The 22,297-nt window shown below is 38.3% G+C and overlaps 1 protein-coding gene across 3 annotated transcripts in view; it reads right to left on the bottom strand.

Annotated features, from left to right (window-relative positions):
* CWF19L2 (CWF19 like cell cycle control factor 2) overlaps window positions 1–22,297 on the bottom strand; it is a 145,106-nt gene that overhangs the window by 115,786 nt on the left and 7,023 nt on the right. For all 3 annotated transcript variants that reach the window (XM_025465667.3, XM_049110021.1, XM_049110022.1), the window contains exons 4-6: window positions 10,401–10,511; window positions 9,562–9,681; window positions 3,510–3,603 (exon numbers count right to left, since the gene is read on the bottom strand). In XM_025465667.3, the coding sequence (XP_025321452.3) occupies window positions 3,510–3,603; window positions 9,562–9,681; window positions 10,401–10,511 (325 nt within the window). The remainder of the gene's footprint in view (window positions 1–3,509; window positions 3,604–9,561; window positions 9,682–10,400; window positions 10,512–22,297) is intronic.

Raw genomic sequence — 22,297 nt, 5'->3', positions numbered from 1 at the left:
AGAACACTTCTGAAGTATATTGAGGAAGACACAGAGAGATGGAAAAATAGTCCATGTTCATGGATTGGAAGAATTGATATTGTGAAAATGTCAATGCTACCCAGGGCAATTTACACATTTAATGCAATCCCTATCAAAATACCATGCACTTTCTTCAGAGAGTTGGAACAAATCACCTTAAGATTTGTATGGAATCAGAGAAGACCCTGAATAGCCAGGGGAATACTGAAAAAGAAAACCAGAGCCAAGGCCATCACAATGCCAGATTTCAGATTGTACTACAAAGCTGTGATCATCAAGACAGTGTGGTACTGGCACAAAAACAGACACATAGATCAAAGAAACAGAATAGAGAACCCAGAAATGGACCCTCAACTCTATGGTCAAGTAATATTCAATAAAGCAGGAAAGACTATCCACTGGAAAAGGACAGTCTCTTCAATATATGGTGCTGGGAAAATTGGACAGCTATGTGCAGAAGAATGAAACTGGACCATTCTCTTACACCATACAAAAAGATAAACTCAAAATGGATCAAAGATCTAAATGTGAGACAAGAATCCATCAAAATCCTAAAGGAGGGATCCCTGGGTGGCTCAGTGGTTTAGCACCTGCCTTTGGCCCAGGGCGTGATCCTGGAGTCCCGGGATCAAGTCCCATATCAGGCTCCCAGCATGGAACCTGCTTCTCCCTCTGCTTGTGTCTCTGCCCCTCTCTCTCTCTCTCCCTCTGTCTCTGTGTGTGTGTGTGGGTCTCTCATGAACAAATAAATAAAATCTTAAAAAAAAAAAAAAATCCTAAAGGAGAACACAGACAACACCCTTTTTTTTTTTTTTTTTTTACAACACCCTTTTTGAACTTGGCCACAGTAACCTCTTGCAAGATACAGCCATGAAGGCAAGGAAAAGAAGCAAAAATGAACTATTGGGACTTGAGATAAAAAGCTTCTGCACAGCAAAAGAAACAGTCAACAAAAGTAAAAGACAACCTACAGGATGGGAGAAGATATTTGCAAATGACATATCAGATAAAGGGCTAGTATCCAAGATCTATAAACAACTTATTAAACTCAACAGCAAAGAAACAAACTATCCAATCATGAAATGGGCAAAAGACATGAACAGAAATTTCACCAAAGAAGACATACACATGGCCAACAAGCACATGAGATAATGCTCTGCATCACTTGCCATCAGGGAATACAAATCAAAACCACAATGAGATACCACCTCACACCAGTGAGAATGGGGAAAATTAACCAGACAGGAAACCACAAATGTTGGAGAAGATGTGGAGAAAGGGGAACCCTCTTGCACTGTTGGTGGGAATGTGAACTGGTACAGCCACTCTGGAAAACTGTGTGGTGTGGATGTTCCTACAAGAGTTAAAAATAGAACTGCCCTACTACCCAGCAATTGCACTTCTGGGGATTTATCCCAAACATACAGATGCTGTGAAAGACTGAGACACCTGCACCCCTGTGTTTATAAAGCAATGTCCACAATAGTCAAACTGTGGAAGGAGCCTCGGTATCCATTGAAAGATGAATGGATAAAGATGATGTGGTCTATATATACAATGGAATATTACTCAGCCATCAGAAAGGACAAATACCCATCATTTGCTTTGACGTGGATGGAACTGGAGGGTGTATGATGCTGAGTGAAGTAAGTCAATCGGAGAAGGACAATCATTATATGGTTTCACTCATATGGGGAATATAAAAAAATAGTGAAAGGGATTATAGGGGAAAGGAGAGAAAATGAGTGGGAAGAATCAGAAATGGTTACAAAACATGAGAGACTCCTAACTCTGGGAAACAAACAAAGGGTAGTGGAAGGGGTGTGTGTGGGAGGATGGGGTGACTGGGTGACGGGCACTGAGGGGGGCACTTGACAGGACAAGCACTGGGTGTTATACAATATATTGGAAAATCGAACTCCAATTAACAAATATACATATAAAAAAGTAAAATAAAAAAAATAATAAAACTTAGTTTCAACTATGGGATCTGAACCTCTGACAAACAGAAGCTGTCATTTTTCTTCCTTAATAAGCATAACACGGGAAAGGGAGGTGATGATAGCCTGTTTACAAAGGGGAAAGAATAAAGGCTCTCTAAAAGCTTTATATTAGGTCATTCTTCTCTTCGTGTCTTAGAAATGCCGTTTCAGCCAGCTGAAAGATACTTTCTACAGTACAACTTTAAATCTTCCACATTCAAGAAGTTGAGAATATTGGCTGCAAATACCCAAAGATTCAGTTTGTCGACTCTAAGTGTTCTCTGATTGTCCTCTGACAACAGTGGTGGTAAAGACTTGTATCGAAAAATTAACTCAACACAGTAATGGTTCAGTGAGCTAACTTATTGCCCTCAACTTCTGCTTTTAAGTACTAAAAAAGGTATCTCTGAGAGATTCTTGTGTGACTACAGTTACTAAGATATTTTTACCCATCCTGAAAAGCAATAAAGAAAAAGCTACAATTATTAATAACTCTGGCAAACCCAGTAAAGAAAATTATAAACAAACCTTCAGGGTGGCTCTAGGAACATCTCCACATAAAATATAAAAAGAATTTTTATAAATGGCCAAAATAACAATAAATGTAAGAACAAAAAACGCAGGAAAATATTCTGATTAACCACTAAAAGAAAAAGATAACACCATAATTTACAATGCCATCATCTGTGCACTGGGTTAGCTGTGGTTAAATAAACTTTTCATGGACCTGTCAGTGCAACATGTAATTGGCATATAAATATTTTTCAAGTTATGGTAGCAAGTGTGATTATGTGACACTTAAATATTTTATCTCCATCTGTTGGAAAATAACAACACTATCCTAAAGTAAATAACAAATTTTATGAACGCTGGCAAAATAGAAGTCTCCAAAAATAAATCACATCTTTAATATTTATGCACTATTTTCACAAAATCTCAAACTTAATACTTTTAGACATTTTGTTATAAAATTTGTAACAAACCTAAGCATTATTATATCCTCACAGAATCATACTTTATATTAATCCATTCAAAACAGAAACTCAAATATGGAAACATTATCAAGTATAAAAATATACACAGTTAATCAATTTTCCCCCAAACATAAAAGTTAAAATAATCTTTCCAGGTACTAAATTTAAATAAGGCCTTAAAAAATAATAAAATAAAATAAAATAAATAAAATAAAATAAAATAAGGCCTTAAAAGACTGCACACATTTTATTTGCTTTGTCATCTGCTATCTAAACCTTCAGTAATAACCTATAGGTGCTCACAACAGGAAGCCATATGGATTCCACATCAGATAATCAGTAAACTCATAGTGTTATACAAATACAGAAACAAACACAGAGAATTCTGGACTTAATCAAAACTACAGAACCAAGCAGAAATACTTAATATTTAAGTAACCAAATATTACCAATCTACTAACTTTGGTCATTCTCTTAGGAATACCAAGTTATGAGACAAACCTGTGTGGCTACAACCAAAATCTAGAGATACCTTTGGAAACTGATGACACGTTACAGTCTTCTGATGGAAGACCTGTCCCACCATCTTTCCAGTATGGATTCAATTCTCTCTCCAGCAGTATGGACTAGAACGAAACATTTTCAGAGATCATAATTTAAAAATAACCTCACCATAAAATATGTAATAAATAATATACCTTGGACAAATATTAAGACACATTCTTCTGCAACTCACAAAAAATAACATGTCAATTAACATCATGCCTATTATGAATCAGAATCTAGCTGCAGAAGATAAAATAAATGGTCAATGTGCCTAACTCAGCCCTGGCAGCCTTATGAGACGGTGAGGAAAAGAGACAACACACAAGTCACTGACAAGTGCTCTGAGGACCGAAGTACAGAGTGAAAAGCCACACAGGGTTCAAACCCCTCTCACTGAAAGCTCAGACTTCTGAGAGGGGGTAATCCATGCAGCCTTAGACCAAAGAGGAGCAGGAATGAACCACATTCTCTCTTGTGAGGGAGGAAGGCACAGAGATGCTCCAGGGAGAAGGAATAACAGCATGTTCATAAAACCCCACAGGAAAAGGAAAACATGGCACTTCCAAGGAACTGAAAATTATCCAGATACTCTAAAACCTAGAAGTACGAGTGAGTACAGATAAGAGATCAGGTTGTAGAATAATCGGGGATGAAGGCCAACTGCTGTTGGGGTTTATGCTGGGGCAACAGTGACTCATGAAAGTAGTTGGCTCTGAACTACCCAGAGAGCTAAGTGGGTTAAGAGTGGAGACAAGAATGAGGAAAAACAAGATTAGAGGCAGGAATCCGGTCCGACAACTGTGGCTGTGACTGAGAAAGAGCTGATGGTAGCCTCATCACCGTTCAAGCACCTCCTGTGTTCCAAGCACTGTGCCAGGTACTGGGGCTCAAACAAATAAGCCAGGCAACCCTTGCCATCAGAACAGAGGCAGTCCAAGATGGGAGAGAGACAACTAAGCTAGTCCAGGTGAATGCTATGGAGGTAGAGCATGCTGCAGAGCCACAAACTAGGGGCATCTGACTTGACCTTAGGAAATCAGAAAACTATTCCAGCAACTAGATGGAGAAGAACAAAGAGAGCTAAATGTTATTTCTAGTACTATAAGCCAACCAGACTGCTGGAAACAAAAATGTGGATAAAATTGTTTTAAAAGCTTTTAAAATACATTTGTGAGGGATCCCTGAGTGGCTCAGCGGCTGGGTTCCGGCCTTTGGCTCAGATCGTGATCCCAGGATCTGGGATCAAGTCCCTCATCAGGCTCCCTGTGAGGGGCCTGCTTCTCCCTCTGTCTATGTCTCTGTCTGTGTCTCTCATGAATAAATAAATAAATCTTTAAAAAATAAAATAAAAGATATTCGTGAGCTGACAAAAGAATACAGAATCTTCAAAGAACAAAATTTAAGTTCAAGGTTAACATGGAAGGATAGGCAAAACCATTAGGATTTGATTTCTTAGTTTTTACCAAAAAAGATCCCGTCACCTCCCTGGTTAGACTACTACAAAACCTCCAAGGTTCTATAATCAAGGAATTTCTTCCAGTGGTCTTGTGCAGACACTCAAACAGATAACATCAGTTTCTCAACAGGACACAAAAGGTTGGAGTCACACACTGAGGAGGACACTTGACAACAGAGTAGACAAACTGTGAGATATTATGTGACAATATACAACAGTAAAAGGACTGGATATATAAATAACTACCACCAATCAGTAAGAAAAAGACAACTCTAAAAGAAAAATAAGCAAAATACATAAGCAGCTCATTCTATAAGAAATCTGAATGACAAAAAAAAGACATGAACAGTAATCAGTCAAAAGCATATAAAAACAATGAAATGCCTTTCTCACTCATGACAAGAATCTAAAAGTTTAACAATCACAGATACTAAGCGTGGTAAAGAAACCTACACTTTTGAGGCAGTCTGTGCTGATACAATCTCTTTGAAGTATTTGCAAACGAAGACAGGTGTGTATCTTCTAACTTAGTCATCCCACTTCTAGATGTGCATTAAGAAGTCCTCACTCACATGCAGGGGAAAAAACACACAAGAACCTTCGCTGAGCACTGTTTGTAAATAGTGCTATTGAAAAACAGCAAACAACGCCAATGTTTTGGGGTTAGAATGTTAGATTTCCACAAGAAATGGACAACTGCAGTATGGCATAATTAGATGATGACAGACTACATAGTGACTACAAGGAAGGAACCAGAAATAAAATATATCAATATAAATCAATTACTAAAACACTCTCAGGCCTTTTAGTCAAAATGGCTTCTACAGCTTCCAATCACTCATCACAACCACCCAGCTCAGCACAAACAGAAAAGATACACAAAATACACAACATACTTTCAGTTCAAAACAAGATAAACCCCTCTGTGGACCAGAAGAGCACAGAAATGTGAAGCAGTAAGTTGAACTGAAACCACAGGCCTTACTGGACTCTATGTGCATGCAAAAAATGATAGCCCCAGGGGATCCCTGGGTGGCTCCGCCGTTTAGTGCCTGCCTTTGGTCCAGGGCGCGATCCGGAAGTCCCGGGATCGAGTCCCACATCAGGCTCCCAGCATGGAGCCTCCTTCTCCCTCTGCCTGTGTCTCTGCCTCTCTCTCACTCTCTCTCTCTATGTCTATCATAAATAAATAAATAAATAAATAAATAAATAAATAAATAAATAAATAAATAAATCTTTTAAAAAAGAAAAAGTGATAGCCCTTGGTTCAATTTCTGTAAGATAAGGGCAGCCCTGGTGGCCCAAAGGTTTAGCGCCGCCTTCGGCCCAGGGTGTGATCCTGGAGACCCAGGATCGAGTCCCACATCGGGCTCCCTTCATGGAGCTTGCTTCTCCCTCTACCTGTGTCTCTGCCTCTCTCTCTCTCTGTATGTCTCTCATGAATAAATAAATAAAATCTTAAAAAAAAAAAAAAAAAGGCTAAAAAAATTTCTGTAAGATAAGAAATAGAGTGCCCACGTGAAATAGGATTGGAGCCAGTCTTGCCACAGGAAGCCAAGGATGGGGTGGGGACATCCCCCACTTGTAAAAGAAGGCTGGAAACTTGGCATGCATGTCTATAACCTTCTAGACTAAGTCTACAGAACCATGCTACAGTCCACAGACCACGGCACAGTGCAGGCAGAAGAGACCCAGAGGACACACACATAGCCTTCAGTATGTGTTTGCACACTTTTCTGTGATCTTCAACCAAAGACAGATAGGATATATGTTCTTGTATATGTCTGTATGTGTGTGCATCTAAAACAAAGATTTTAGGAAACAAAATGTGTCTTTATTACATGTAATACCTCCTGACATTTTATATTTTTAAGTGCTGATTGCAATAACTCAATTACATGACCTACATTTTTAAAAACACCATCCTAGAACACACAAAAAAAATGATATCCTGAAAAACAAATGAGACATAAAAATCAAGCTTCAGTGAAGGACCATCATTAGACTTCTTGCCAGTATCTTCATTTTATCCCCACTTCCATTACAAGAGTCAACATTTGATTTTAAGGCAAGGACCATTTAGTTCAGTTTAAAGAAGAAAAATTTCACGATACATATCAAGTCAGGCCTTAAAGGATAAATACGATGTAGCCTTAATGGAGAAAGAGGGAATTCACTGAGAAAGAACCAGATGAACAAAAATGAAGATATGGGAATTTGCAGAGAAATAAGGTAGTCTGGCTTAGGTACAAATTACCTAAGAGAAAGAGTCCAATCCAATGTGTTGGACTCTATTTGTGGCAGCTCTGGGGTGGAGGTAAAGGGGTCTTCAAAGGAGACTAAATATGGCACCTTTCTCTTTTGCCAGGCTCTGAACAAGTTCAGAAATACAACAAAACCTTAAGGAAACAAAAGACAAAAATTACTTTTATTGCTGATGAAGGCTAACCTGGAAGAGAATTTTTCTTTCAGTAAAAAGCAAGTGGGCCTGTTAACTGAACTGCACAATGAGGCAGGCTCTCCCAGGTGGAGCCAGCACAGAGCCAAGGCCACCTCCCTAAATCCCCACAGGGCCCCTGCAAGCAGTCAGCTCCATAAGTAGGAAATGCAGGGCAAAGCCAAGGATGCCCCGTTTATTCTGTCCAAATTTTCCAGAAGAAAATTTACTCCATATCCTCAAGGACAGAATGAAAAATGAGAGTGGCACAAAATACCACTGATGGAGCTTCTTCCACCAGAAAGGAAACATTAGCAATGTTCCCCTTCCCTGGAATCACCAAAGATTTCTGAGCAGAGTCACACCATGATCCCAGATGTACTTTGAAAAGATCACCCTGACACCAGTCATAGGATGCTGAGTGAGAAGTGAAGAGGTCATAGGCATTGCCCATGCAACAGCAAATCAGGGCCTGAAACCTACTAGTATCTAACCTCATATGACTCTTCATCCCAGGGACCACCCTCCCATTCATCGTACACATTAACTCTGCTCCAGTACAGATAGGACAACTGAGGCGCATATGAAGGCATAAGACCTACAACTAGGAAGAGGGGCTCTGGCAGAAATGGAAAAGATGACACACGTGCAAAAGACAAGAACTCCACAGGCAGGTGAGCCGATCAGCAGATGCTGGCTTGAAGGAACCAGGGAAGTTCATAGAAGAGTTTGTAAGAAAAGACTGTTAATTAGAAAGTCTGGAATTCAAAGCTAGAAAGGTGAGGGATAAAAAATTATTACAATTTCTTAGGAAAATGAAGATAGTTTTATGTAATGGTATTTCTAAGAATAACTGGTCACTACTTCAGTCTGTTAAAGACATCCAAGGGTCAACCAAGGCCTTATGATGTGATACAGAGAACAGGCCTGAACAGGATATAAACAAAACATAAGACCACAAGCCAGGGTTATCCTAACATGCCAAAACATTAATGCCCACCAAGAGCAGAGCACAATTCAGAAGCAAGTTTGTCATGGCATCAGGTAATACCAACTTCCAGACATCACACAGCTCCAGGATCCCCTGGCCACCCCTTCCCCGACTCCACATGTACTCTCCCTCCCCTCTCTGAACACAGTGACTCTGACTCCATCAGGTCTCAGAGACAGTAACACGTTCCAGAGCTTAGTCAGGATGCTCTGAATATCCCTGGCCTTCAGTGTGCCATATGAACAGCTGCCAATACGACATACCACACCTATGTTTTCAGAATAAAAATTAAGTGGAGGTGGAGGACACAGAAAATAATACTACTCACAGGACTCTTAAGACCGCTCTCACATTTTTCATGTCTCTCTCCCTCTATGGCACGTTCAAGGTCAACTCTTAAAGATGACCTTTTTGTTCACTAATTCTCTCTTCAGCTGTATTCAATTTGTTGTCTACTCATCTACTGAGTTTCTAATTCCAACTGCAATATCTTTTATTTCTACAAGTTCTTATTGGCTCTTTCTCAAACCTGCCTTCACAATAATCTTTTATTTCTTATTCACATTTTTTATACCTGTCACTATATAAAGCTTTTAAATATCCCAACAGATAAAGGTTTTATGATCTGATTCTATTGTTCCTTACTTCAGATTAACTCTCATTCATGGACTATCCTTGTGTTTTCATGTATTTTTTGATTCTAGATAAGAAGCTTTCTTCTGGGAAACCGAAACACCTAAAGTTACAGTGTGGTCCTCCAGAAAGCACTGGCGTTCACTCCTGCCAAGCACTTCAAAGCATTACCAACATTAAATACTTTAAAATACTTTAAATTAAATTCTCAGCTTGAAGATTTTCAGACCACACAAGTAGCACAGTTCAAGCCCAAAACCCTTATGAATCCAAGCTATGAACCAAACTCAATATTCACTCAACTACAAATGCCCTAGATTTATTAATCTAGTATAGCATTAGAGTGACTTCCCACAGGAGATTCATTTTATAAAAACTTATACCACATTCCATAGTTATTCCCACTAATGTTATTAAATACTGCAAAAGATAAAATAATATTTCACAAGTAAAACTGTATTTATATAAATGTCTCATTGCTTAAGGGTGATTGGAAGTTAAAGCATTTTAAATGCTCTTACCTGTTCCAGTGCTTGGGTTTTCTCTTGCTCTATTTTCCTCATAGTCTCCTTATCAGCTTTGAGTGATGATAAGGACACAGTTTTAACAGACATGAAATCAACAGTCATCCACTCATCTCTCTGTAAAAAAAAAAAAAAGCCATTTCAATCTAAATTGGTTAGAAGTAAACAACAAACACTTGGTAACAGCAGCAAGGATCCTGGAGGAACACAAGCCTGGATCAATCCTGCATTTCCACACCTGAAGCAAGCTTTTTAGTCTCTCTCCTATAAAATGGAATAAAATTCCTACCCTTCCAGGTTGTTTACAGGAATAAGCCAGAAAAACGATTTAAGGTGCACAGTCCCAGTGCCTGACACAGTACAGGCCTTCACGCAGCAGCACCTTCCACCTTCCTGCCCTCTGGCAAACATTCTCACTCAGGTAAATGAACCACAGCCCCACATCTGTCAACTCTTCAACTCTAAATATTGCTAACAGAAATTATGACACGACATGGCTATGGAAAACAACTGATGGCACTCTACCCACTGGAGAAAGCTCTGACACAAGGAGCAGTATGGAGCTTCCAGCACAGGAGGGAAAGCGCAGCTCTTCCAGCAACAGCCAGGAGGAGGAAACCCTCTGTGGGGCCAGAACAGATGTAAGCCCTCACTTTCTCACAAAGGAAAAACAGAAGTCTAAAGACTAAGCAAACAGCATCACTGCCAGAATTATTTGTAAAAGTATACTATTTTCAAAGTCTAATTTTTCTCCTGAAATAGTTTAACCATATGTCACTTCAACATTCATCCATTTTAGCTGTTCACACTTTTTTCTTTACCATCAGGTAACTTACCTGAATAACTTGGTTGTCTTCTCTTTCTGAATTTTCATCTTTCACTTTCCAGGCCTTTTCCCTGCCAGGAGTCTGCGATGGGACAGCCTCAACCCACTCATCTTCAGAGCTCTAAGAATATTTAGCAGTAAGTGAAACTCTCAAACTTGCATACTTGAATGTAAAAATTCATGGTGAACTCAGTTTCCTGGAGAAAATTCTCAGAGTAGAGGTTCCCTCTAAAAAGTGACATTGAGGGCAGCCCAGGTGGCACAGCGATTTAGCGCCACCTTCAGCCCAGTGCCTGATACTGGAGACCCAGGACTGAGTTCCACGTCTGGCTCCCTGCATGGAGCCTGCTTCTCCCTCTGCCTATGCCTCTGCCTCTCTCTATCTCTCATGAATAAATAAAAATATATATATATTTTTTAAAGTGACATTGAGGGAGGCCTGGGTGGCTCAGCGATTGAGTGTCTACCTTTTGCTCAGGGCATGATCCTGGAGTTCCGGGATCGAGTCCCACATCAGGCTTCCTGCATGGAGCCTGCTTCTCCCTCTGCCTATGTCTCTGCCTCTCGCTTTCTCTGTCTCTCATGAATAAATAAATAAAATTTTAAAAAAATAACGATAAATGAAAATAAAAAGTAACATTGAAAATCTGAACAAAGAACATACAAACCCACTCTTTGGGGATAAGCCCATGAAACACCACGACTGTCATCATGCCAAGGGAAGGAGAAAACAAAAGATTAGGACTGACAGCAGAGCACTCACTACAACACAGAGCTGCAGTTCTCACCGAGAGGAATACTGACATCTTTGTTTATTTGGAACAAGGGAAACAACATTCAAGTAAATGACTTTGCCTCTAAGTTTCCCCCTTTTTAAACTTCCCTGGGTCTAAAAACACAGAGATCTCAGTTAACAGCCAAGCTGGTTAAGTACTTGGTTACTGTGTTTAAATACCAGATTATTAAATCAGCTACAAAGTATTTGGCCAACAGCCCTGGTGTGCTCAGCATTTTGCCAGATTCTGGGTTCTGTTTCCCAGAAACACATCAATCACCTACTTCTATATTAAGTACTGTAATAAGTCTTTTCACATATGTTCTCAAGCTGACTCCTTCAAACAACCCTACATAAAATACTGTTTGGTTTTAGAGATAAGAAAAGCTTTCCAAAATTAGGTAACTTGCCCAAGTTACATGGTATCCAAGGAGGAGAACCAGAATAGCAATCTAGATTCCCCCAGCTCTAACATCTATCTGTACAATGTTAAGTGTAGGAAAGTTCCCTAGAAATAACCCAGTACACAACGCTGGCTAAGGTGTAAGCAGAGAAACATGGAGGCCAAGAGAAAGAGGATTTCCTGAATGAGAACAATATTCCTTCATTCCACAAAGTTCTTGATAATTACCTAACTAGAGAACAAAAATATGTCTGGTAAAAGGTATAATCCACATGGAATAAACATATTTGTGCTCTGGCATCTCAAGTGCCAGCTGTTTCTCAACAGAGAGCAGAATTTATTCATTCCTTCATTCATTTAGGTGTTGATTTGGATTTATAGAAATGTTAGAATTAGCTATTTACATATATAGTTATAATTTTTAAGATAATGACTATAAATAGATTTCTGGCCTACTCATATTTACATTATCAGATCAATTTAGAAAAGACTGCACTTGTCATGATAACCACAAAGTGACATATGGAAGTGTTGATCAGTGTACTGTACACCTGAAACTAAAAGAACACAATGTGCTAACTGGAATTTAAATAAAACCTTTAAAGAAAAATCAACTTAGAGACCCGTTTACTACCACTTGGTGTTACCACTAAAAAATTCACACATTCCTTGGAGGAGTGCCAAATTTACTATGATCAAGCTAAAAAAAGTTCATGTTACTGTTCCACAGGATTCTGTTAAAGGCCTTCTTTTTTTTTTTTTTTTTTTTTTTTTTTTTTTAAGATGTTATTTTTGAGCAATCTCTACATCCAACATGGGGCTTGAACTTAAAACCAGGGATCAAGAGTCACAAGCTCTCCTGACTGAGCCGGCCAGGCGCCCCATGAAGGCCTTCTAAAAGTACAGGTTTGCTCTGTCCTACGAGACGTTAACCCATCACCTGAAAGTCACTTATCAGGGCCATCAGCTGCTTCCCCAGAACAGCTGCACACATCCCCACCCCACATACACCCAACCACCACGAGCTTCACAACTTCAGGTGAACCCCCACATACACCCAACCATCATGACCTTCACAATTTCCGCTGAGCTAGACTTTCAGCCACAACTAGTATCCCTCTTACTGGTCCGTGGCCGGTTCTCTCTTCCACTCCCTTGGCTTACTCCCCTTTGAAGCACTTAGCAGTTTTACATTTACTTGTGTGATTCTCTGATTCATGTCTTGCTCTCCCATTAGGCAGTAAGTTCTATGAGGACAGTAATCACATCTGCTCTTGCCTACTTTGTATCCCCAAGGACCTAGCTTAGTATCTTGGCAGAGAGGTGAGGCTTATGATCTTAAACATCTCTCAAGTTTTCTACCAACTCCATTCCCCATACAGTTAAGAAATGGATCTCTCCTCCTCTATCAAGAAAAATGAAGCCACTTTAGCTTTCTACCCAATTTCTAACAAAATTATTTATGGCTGTGCCTATCCTTTCCTCCTGTTAACTCTTCCTCTTCAAGGCAGGTCCTCCATATATTTTGGCCCCAACCATTCCTGTTCCTCTAGGACCATGCACCATCAATGGTCTCCTTCTCTTGTAACTTCAACCAAAGCTCTCTACTGGCCTAGAAATATGTCTTCCCCATCCTTTGGGTGTGTGTGAATGAAGGGAGAAGGGGAATCTTAATTGTCCTTATGTCTCCCTCTAGTAGCAATTTATCTCCCAACTTCTACTCTAAGTTAAATTCTTAAAACAGCAGTCTATACCCTTTGCCTGCACATCCACTCACTCTCACCCAATCCTCAAAATCTACCATACAGCTAATGTCCCCATTAACCTACTGAGACTTCTTCAAAGGTCATCACTGCTTCCACTTTGCGCAATGCAGCAGAATGTTTCCATCTTTATCCCCCTGGGCCTCTGCTGAATACAATTCTGAATAACTCACTTTCTCGACCTCCATGACCTTTCTCAGTTCTGCTCCCATTCTTCATTTCTTCTCCATTTCCCTCATGCACTTTTCCTCCTTTGCTCAGCCCTTAAATAACAATTTAGTCTGGGGTTCCATTCTCTGTCCACTACATTTTTAAATCTCTAAACGTCCCCCTTTGGCCATTAAATCCACTCTCATGCCTTGAGTTACCACCAATTGTGCTGATATCTTTCAAATTTGTCTACCCAAAGTTTTAGTGATTTAACCAACTACCTACTATATTTAGATGCCATGCTGAACTCAATAAGAACAAAAAACTAACCCATCATCTTTTCCACAATACCTGTTCCTTCTCTTCTATTACTGAACTCAATTACATGGTAACACCAACGACTCACTTATCCAAGCTCACAATCTCAGGATCAACTGTCCCCTCCCATCTAAACCTATTTTAATTTCCAAAATATTTCTCAAAAGCATCATAAAGTGAACACCACATGCCTACCATGGGAGTCCACTTTCACCCCTGGCCACAGCTGACTGGTTCATAGGTAGGTATGAACCCAATTCATAGGCAGGATCTACCCAGTTCAGATCAAGCTGAAATACAGATCAGGAATTTGAAATCAAGCCTACCTGGACCTGCTCTAAAACTAAAGAGAAGTGGAAATGCACTGGCAGAAGCTATTTTTGTCATGAGGAATAAAATTCAACAAAAGTTGATCTGTTATCAAGGAAAAAAAAATGAACTCAGAGAAAAACAAACATGGAAGATGGCAGGATGACTCATAAAAGCATTCACAATAATTCCAGCCATTCCTGAAGCCCAGCTGTTCTTTTACAGCTATATGTCCTAGGAGACTTTTGTACTCTAATAATTGTCCCTTTTTTCTGAATAACCCAATTTAAGTTTAACCTCTGTTACCTGCAACCAAGAGCCCCAATTAATACATGCCTCTTCCTTTGAAGTATCCTAGATCACATCTTATCATCTCTCACATAGACAAATGGAATAACCAAATTAGTTTCCTGGACTCCAGTCTTTCCTGCTCCCCTTTCTTTTTCCAACATCCATCCTAATTATATCTGGAGTAATATAAAGAGTACATTTGACCTCTTTTAGGGCTCCCTGTCACAAAGCTCCTTTTCTTTCCTACCAAGAGAACCCTATTTTATTTGGAGACATACTGTGCCTCCCTTGCTGGAAAGTGAAGACTTATGATCAAGTGTTCAAATACATGGAAATAAAGGTATTATCTGGGACTTTCTGGAAGTCAAATTATGAAAGAGAGGGTATATATCCTCTTTCTTGGTATCAAGTCTAAGAGGTAATGCTATAAAGATGAGAGAGTAGCAAAACAGTAGAAGCCTTACTCCCAGAAGTTCACACTAGTCCAAGACTGTCTACCCAAATTCTCTTATAGGAGAGAAAAGTTAACTATCTTGTTAAATCAGTATTTAACAAGTATGTATTGTTCTGCCTTGGCATCATGAGATTACATATTGAAGTTATATATCTATTTATCTAACTACAAAATGAGTTCCCCAAAGGTCTGAAAAAAAAAAAAAAAACCTCTATTTTTATATTCCCTGTGTCTCTATCAGTGTCTGACAGAGTTGACATTCAATAAAGGTGCACTAAATTAACTAAATCCTCTTTTTCTACTCTTCCAATAGTGCTAGTCAGAAACTTTAATTAGCAGCCAGCATGCAAGCTTTAAATACCAGGCACTGAATGAAAGAAGCATCAGTGATACATTTAGTATTCTTATTACTCATTCACAGACCATTCTGTACCAATGGTCCATACCTGGACCATCTGTGCAACTTGCCTGCCTTCATTCCCTTTCTATTAATTTTGCTTCTCATTTTCACCTTATACAATCACTTCACTACCTTAGCAAAATCACTGTTCACCTCTCTCTGATATGCTATGACCTCAATTCTTCTGATTTTAGTTTCAATCTTCCACCTTACCTTGAAGAACTCATACACCATCAAGTTTAATGTACCTCCTGACTTAACAAAGCCTACACATTTGAGGTTTTTCCTCTTTCTTTCTTATTTGATTATAGTTGACACACAGTGTTATATTAGTTTCAGGTATACAACTTAGTGATTTGATCATACATTTTGCTGTGCTCACCACTATATGTAGTTACCATCTGTCCCATTACACGGATGTTATAATATCACGGACTGTATTCCTTATGCTCTTCTTCCCGTGACCTACTCATTCCGTAACTGGAGGCCTATACCTCCCTCTTCCATTCACCCATTGTATCCACCCCCGCCACATAGCCCTTCCCTCTGGCAACCATCAGTTTGTTCTCCATATACATATTTCTGTTTCTCCTTTTCATTTGTTCTTTTTTTTTAATTCCATTCATGAGTGGAATTGTATGGTATTTGTCTTTCTCACTCTGACTTATTTTACTCAGTATAATACCTTCTAGGTCCATCCATGTTGTGTCAAATGGCACAATCTCATTATTTTTGAAGCCTGTGTAATATTCCATAGTGTGTCTGCACACCACATTTTCCTTATCCGTTCATCTACTGATGGACACTTGGGCTGTTTCCATGTTTTGGCTATTGTTAATAATGCTGTGATAAACACAGCGGTGCATGTATCTTTTCAAGTTAGTATTTGCATTTTCCCTGGGTAAATACCCAATGTGGAATGCCTAGATTATCACTATGTAATGCCCTTGTCTCTTGTTATGGTCTATTTTAATGTCTATCCTGTCTATGTAAATACTGCTACTCCAGCTTTCTTTCCACTTCAATTTGCAAGGTGAATGTTCTTCATCCCTTCATGTTCAGTCTGTAAGTTTCTTTAGGTCCGAGGTGAGTTTCTTGTAGGCATCATAGAGATGGCTCCTGTTTTTTTATCCTCTCCACTTTTGATTACAGCATTTAAGCCACTTATATTTGGAGTAATTATTGATAAGTATGAACTTATTGCCATTTTTTAAATTTGTTTTCCGTTATGTTTACAGTTCTTTGTTCCTTTCTTCTCATGCTCTCTTTCTTTGTGATCAATGAATATACTGTTTTGTTTCACTTTCTTTCTCTTTATATTTTGGGTGTATCATAGGTTTTGGGTTTATGGTTACCATAAGGTTCATATATAACATCCTAAGTAAACAAAAGTCTATCTTAATTTGATGGTCTTTTTGTTCAAACATATTCTTAAAAAAAAAAAAAAAAAAAAATTTTTTTTCTTTTTCTGCTTTTCTCTTTTTACTCCCTTGTCCACATTTTATGTATATGTTGTCATGTTTTACATCTTTTTATTCATATTATTCCTATGTCCATGGCCATTTCTTTTCCCTCAACATTTCTTGGAAGGCTGGTTTAGTAAGGATAAGCTTCTCTTTCTTTTGTCTGGGAAATCTCTTTCCAATCTGAATGAAACCCTTGTCAGGTAAAATATTCTTGGTTGTAGGTTTTGGGTCTTTCCAGCATTTTGACTATATCACGCCACTCTCTTCTGGCCTGCAAAGTTTCTGCTGAAAAACCAGCTGATAGCCTCATAAGTTTTTTTCTCTTGTAAATGACTTTTTATTTCTCTCCAGCTGCTTTTTTTGACATTTTTGACATTGTTGTATGCCATGGTGTGGACCTCCATGGATTCATCTTGTTTGGAACTCTTGTGCTTCTTGGACTTGGATGTCTATTTCCCTCCCTAGGTTAAGGAAGTTTTCAGTTATTATTTCCTCAAATAAGTTTCCTACATCTTTTTTCTTCTTCTTCTGGGGCCTCTATAATGCAAATGCTTGTTCCCTTGATGATGTCCAATAGATCTCTTCATCTATCCTTTCTAAAATTATTTTCAGTTTGTGTGCATTTCATTACCCTATCTTCCAGATCACTAATACATTCTCCTGCATCCTTTAATACATTGTTGATTTCTTCTAATACACGTTTTACTTCAGTTATTGTAGTCTTCAACTCCTATTGATTCTTTTTAAGAATTTCTATCTCTTTACTGAAGGCCTGAGTTCTTCCATTCTTTTCTCCAACCTGGTGGGTATCTTTATGATCATTACTTTCAATTATTTAAAAGCCATATTGCGGGATCCCTGGGTGGCGCAGCGGTTTGGTGCCTGCCTTTGGCCCAGGGCGCAATCCTGGAGACCCGGGATCGAATCCCACGTCGGGCTCCCAGTGCATGGAGCCTGCTTCTCCCTCTGCCTGTGTCTCTGCCTCTCTCTCTCTCTCTGTGTGACTATAAAAAAAAAAAAAAAAAGCCATATTGCTTATCTCTGTTTCATTTCGTTCTTTTTCTGAGTTTTCTTTTTCTTGTTATTTCTTTTGGAGCATATTCCTCTGTCCACATTTTGCTTATGTTCATGCTTGTTTCTATAGGTTAGGCAAAACAGCTGCTTCTCCTTAAGCTGAAGGAGTCTTCTGTATGGTGTCCTCTATGAAGACCATGTGTGGTTGGTGACTTTTGCTGGCTGGCTGGATCTATGGCTGTGTATGTCAATTACTCTTTTAAAGTAATCCATCCTGTCTCCATCTCTCTTGCTATTCTCTTGCTGTTCTACCTTTGGTTGTTCAACAGCTGTTCAGCCAGCCCTCAGGTCTTCTTCAAGAGGAATTGTTCTACCAATAGGTATAATTTGGTATGTTCCATGCAGATGAGTTCAGAGTCTTCCTACATTGCCTTCTCAAACTGAAACTCTCAGTAATTTTTTTATTTTTTTTAAAGATTTATTTATTTATTTATGATAAACATAGAGAGAAAGAGAGGCAGAGATACAGGAGGAGGGAGAAGCAGGCTCCATGCCAGGAGCCTGATGCAGGACTCAATCCCGGGACTCCAGGATCACGTCCTGGACCAAAGGCAGGCGCCAAACCACTGAGCCACCCAGGGATCCCCCTCAATTTTTTTAAACCAAAATTAACAGAGTAAGTTTTATGACAGTAACAGAATTAAATTCAGAGTCAAAAACAAATTAAGAGGGATCCCTGGGTGGCACAGCGGTTTAGCGCCTGCCTTTGGCCTAGGGCATGATCCTGGAGACCCAGGATCGAATCCCACGTCGGGCTCCTAGTGCATGGAGCCTGCTCCTCCCTCTGCCTGTGTCTCTGCCTCTCTCTCTCTCTCTGTGTGTGACTATCATAAATAAATAAAAATTAAAAAAAAAATTAAGATAAACTGGTAAAATCCATATATATCTGGAAATTTTAAAAAGTATATAACCTACAGGTTAAAAAAAATCAATTAGAAAATATTTTGAAAACCATGACAGTGAAAATCTAATATGTCAAAATTAGAGACTCAACAATGCTAAGAAAAAGATTTATAAATTAAATACTCATTAGAAAAAAGGTAGATTTAGAATGAATATCTACCTTAGGGTGCTAGAAAGAGAAGAATAAATTAAACAAAAAAATAAGTATTAGGAAAGAAATAATAAAAGACAGTGGAAATCAATGAAACAGAAAATACACAAACAGAAAATCAATGAAAACTAAAGGCAATTCTTTGAAAAAATTAATAAAATTGATATACCTCAAACTATACTGACCTAGAAAACAAAGAAAAAATAGAAATTGCAAAAATCAGGAATGAAAGATGGGACACAACCACAGATTCTACAGACATTAAAAGGATAGTAAGGACATATCATAAACAACTTTATTACAAAAAATTCACCAATTAGATGAAAAAAAGAAAATTCCTTACAAACTTAACTTACCAAGACTAACTCAAGAATAAATAGAAAATATTTAATACATTTAAAAGAGATTCAATTTGTGATGAAAAACCACCCCATAAAAAAAAAACTCCAGGTCCAAAGAGTTTCATTGGTAAATTTTAGCAAACATTTAAGGAAAAAACTCACCAATTTTGCATAAACTCTTCTAGAAAACAGAAGAGAAAATAATTTTAACTCATATACAAGGCCAACAATAACCTTATACCAAAACCCAAATTTGTTGGCAAATACAACCAGAAAAATAAAAATTTTTTACATTTATTTATTTATATATAAAACACACCATATTTACTACACACCATAATAAACAACAATAAACACGTAATTCTCCATATTAACTGAATAAAGGAGAAAAATCAGATGATCATATTAATAAGCACAAAAAAAAAGCACTTAACAAAATTAAATGTCCATTCAAGATTCCAACTCTCAGAAAAAAACTAAAGGCAATTTCCTTACTCTGAAAAGGGCATACATGAAAAACCCACAGGTAATATCATGCTCAAAAATGAAAGATAAATGCTTTCCATCTAAGATAAGAAATAAAGTAAGGATACCTACTCTTACCACTTGTATTCAACACAATACTGAAGTCCTAACTAGTGAAATAAAACAACAACAACAACAACAAATGAAATCAAAGGGGGGAAGAGTGTCTTTATTTACACGACATAAAAAAAGTACTAAGAAATCAACCAAAAAAGGGCACCTGGGTGGCTCAGTCAGTTAAACGCCTGACTCTTGGTTTTGGTTCAGGTCATGATGATCTCAGGGTTGTGAGTCAAGCCCTGCATCAAGCTCCATGTGGGGTATGGAGTCTGCTTAAGATTCTCTCTCTCTCTTCTTATCCCTCTCCCTCCAGAAAGAACCAATGGAAAAAAGCTGTAAGCTTTTAGCAAGGTAAGAAGATACAAGGTAAATACAGGTTTCTCCACTATCCAAAAATAAAGCATTCCTATGAAACCTTGTACAAGCCAAAATGGCGTAAAATAAAGAAGCAATTACCATTTCATAAAAGTGAAAATCGTCTTCAGATTTCTTTTGGTTAGCAAAAACAGGTACTAACACTGAACTTTCATAAAAGCAAAGTGACATAAAACATACTTTCAGAGAGCAGGAAAAACCTGTATACAAAGACCACTGTAAATATATATACTAGTTGCAAATACATGGAAACTGCCATTTTAAAGATTTCACTTTCAGTAGTAACTCAAGAAAATAAAATAGAACAAAAGATACAGAAGACCTCTACACTAAAATTCGAGAACACTGAGAGAAATTAAAGAAAAGTTAAATAGATGGAGAGATATATCTACCACATGCATAATGGGTGGGAAGACTGGCAAACTTAAGATATTATATTAATTCTCCCAAAATTGATCTACTGATGCAAAACAATTCCAATCAAAGCATCAGTAGATACTTTTATTTAAAGTAATAGGCTAGGGGATCCCTGGTTGGCTCAGCGGTTTCACGCCTGCCTTTGGCCCAGGGCGCGATCCTGGAGTCCCGGGATCGAGTCCCACGTCAGGCTCCCTGCGTGGAGCCTGCTTCTCCCTCTGCCTGTCTCTCCCTCTCTATGTCTATCATGACTAAATAAATAAAATCTTTTTTAAAAAATAAAGTAATAGGCTAATTCTAAAATTTATTTTTAAAATACAAAGAACCCAGAGTAGCCAAAATAATTTTCAAAAAGAAAAAATCACAATTTACAGTACCTGATTCTAATGCTTAACCTTAAGCTAAGTAATTAAGATGGTGTGTTTATTGGCCAAGGAGAGATGTGTAGCTCTATGTGCAGAACAGAAAGTCTAGATATTAACTCAAAAATAATTGCTTATTTGATTTTCTACAAAGGAACCCAAGCAGTTCAACAGAGAAAGGTTATTAGCCTTTTCAACAAACGATACGGAAACAACTGGAAATCCATATGGAAAAAATAAACTTTGATAATTACTATATATCATAAACAAAAATTAACTCAAAATGGCTCACTGATAAACAAAAAATCCAGTTATAAAACTTCCCTACATCATTGGTCTTCAAGGAAATATCGCACAAGAGATATTACTATGCACACAGTAGGATGGCTCAAAAGTACAAAGATCGACAATACCAAGTAGTATCAAGGATATGGAATAACTAGAATTCTCATTCACAGCTGGTAGGATTATTAAATGGTCCAACCACGGGCAGCCCGGGGGGCTCAGCGGTTTAGCGCCGCCTTCAGCCCAGGGCCTGATCCTGGAGACCCTGGATCGAGTCCCACGTCGGACTCCCTGCATGGAGCCTGCTTCCTCCCTCTGCCTGTGTCTCTGCCCCTCTCTCTCTCTCTCCTCTTTGTGTATTCTCATGAATAAATAAATAAAATCTTTAAAAAAAAAAAATGGTCCAACCACTTTGGAAATTAGTGGCATTTTCCCAAGAGCAATAAAAATGTGTTCACAAAAAGACCTGTACACAAACATTCCTAGCTAGTGTTATTCATAATGGCCCCAAACTAAAATAATCCCAATGACTTTCAAAATGTAAACAGATAAGCAAACTGGTATATTTATACAATGAAATACAACAATAAAAAGGAAGGGATACATGCAACATGAATGAGTTGCAAAAGCATAATGTTGAGACAAAAAAGGTATTACATGAACCTATTTATATGAAATTCTAGAACAGGGAAAACTCATCTACGGTATGCTATGGCAGATCCATGGCTGCCCAATGCCAGGGTGCAAGAAAAGGGAGAGTAGGATTGACTCCAAAGGGCCATGAGGAACTTTTTGGGGAAAAGAAATGTTCTAATCTTAACTGACAGGGTTAAATAGATATACTCATCAAATAGTATACTTAAAATAGGAGCATTTCATTATACATAAATTATATCTCTATAAAGTTGATTTTAAAAGTTATAGAAAAAATAAGGAAACATTGAGAAAGTCAAGATATGCTTTCTAACCTCCCATGGACCTTCAGCACTACTCAGAAATTCATCTGCTGTTTTTGTATTACCTAAATGACACTGCTTCAAATCTACACTATCTCCTCCATCCTTCATCCTACTTGTGCTCCCAAA

Source organism: Canis lupus, chromosome 5 (assembly GCF_003254725.2).
Source record: "Canis lupus dingo isolate Sandy chromosome 5, ASM325472v2, whole genome shotgun sequence".
NCBI classification, from domain to species: domain Eukaryota; kingdom Metazoa; phylum Chordata; class Mammalia; order Carnivora; family Canidae; genus Canis; species Canis lupus.
This window is presented reverse-complemented; position numbering and strand designations above follow the sequence as displayed.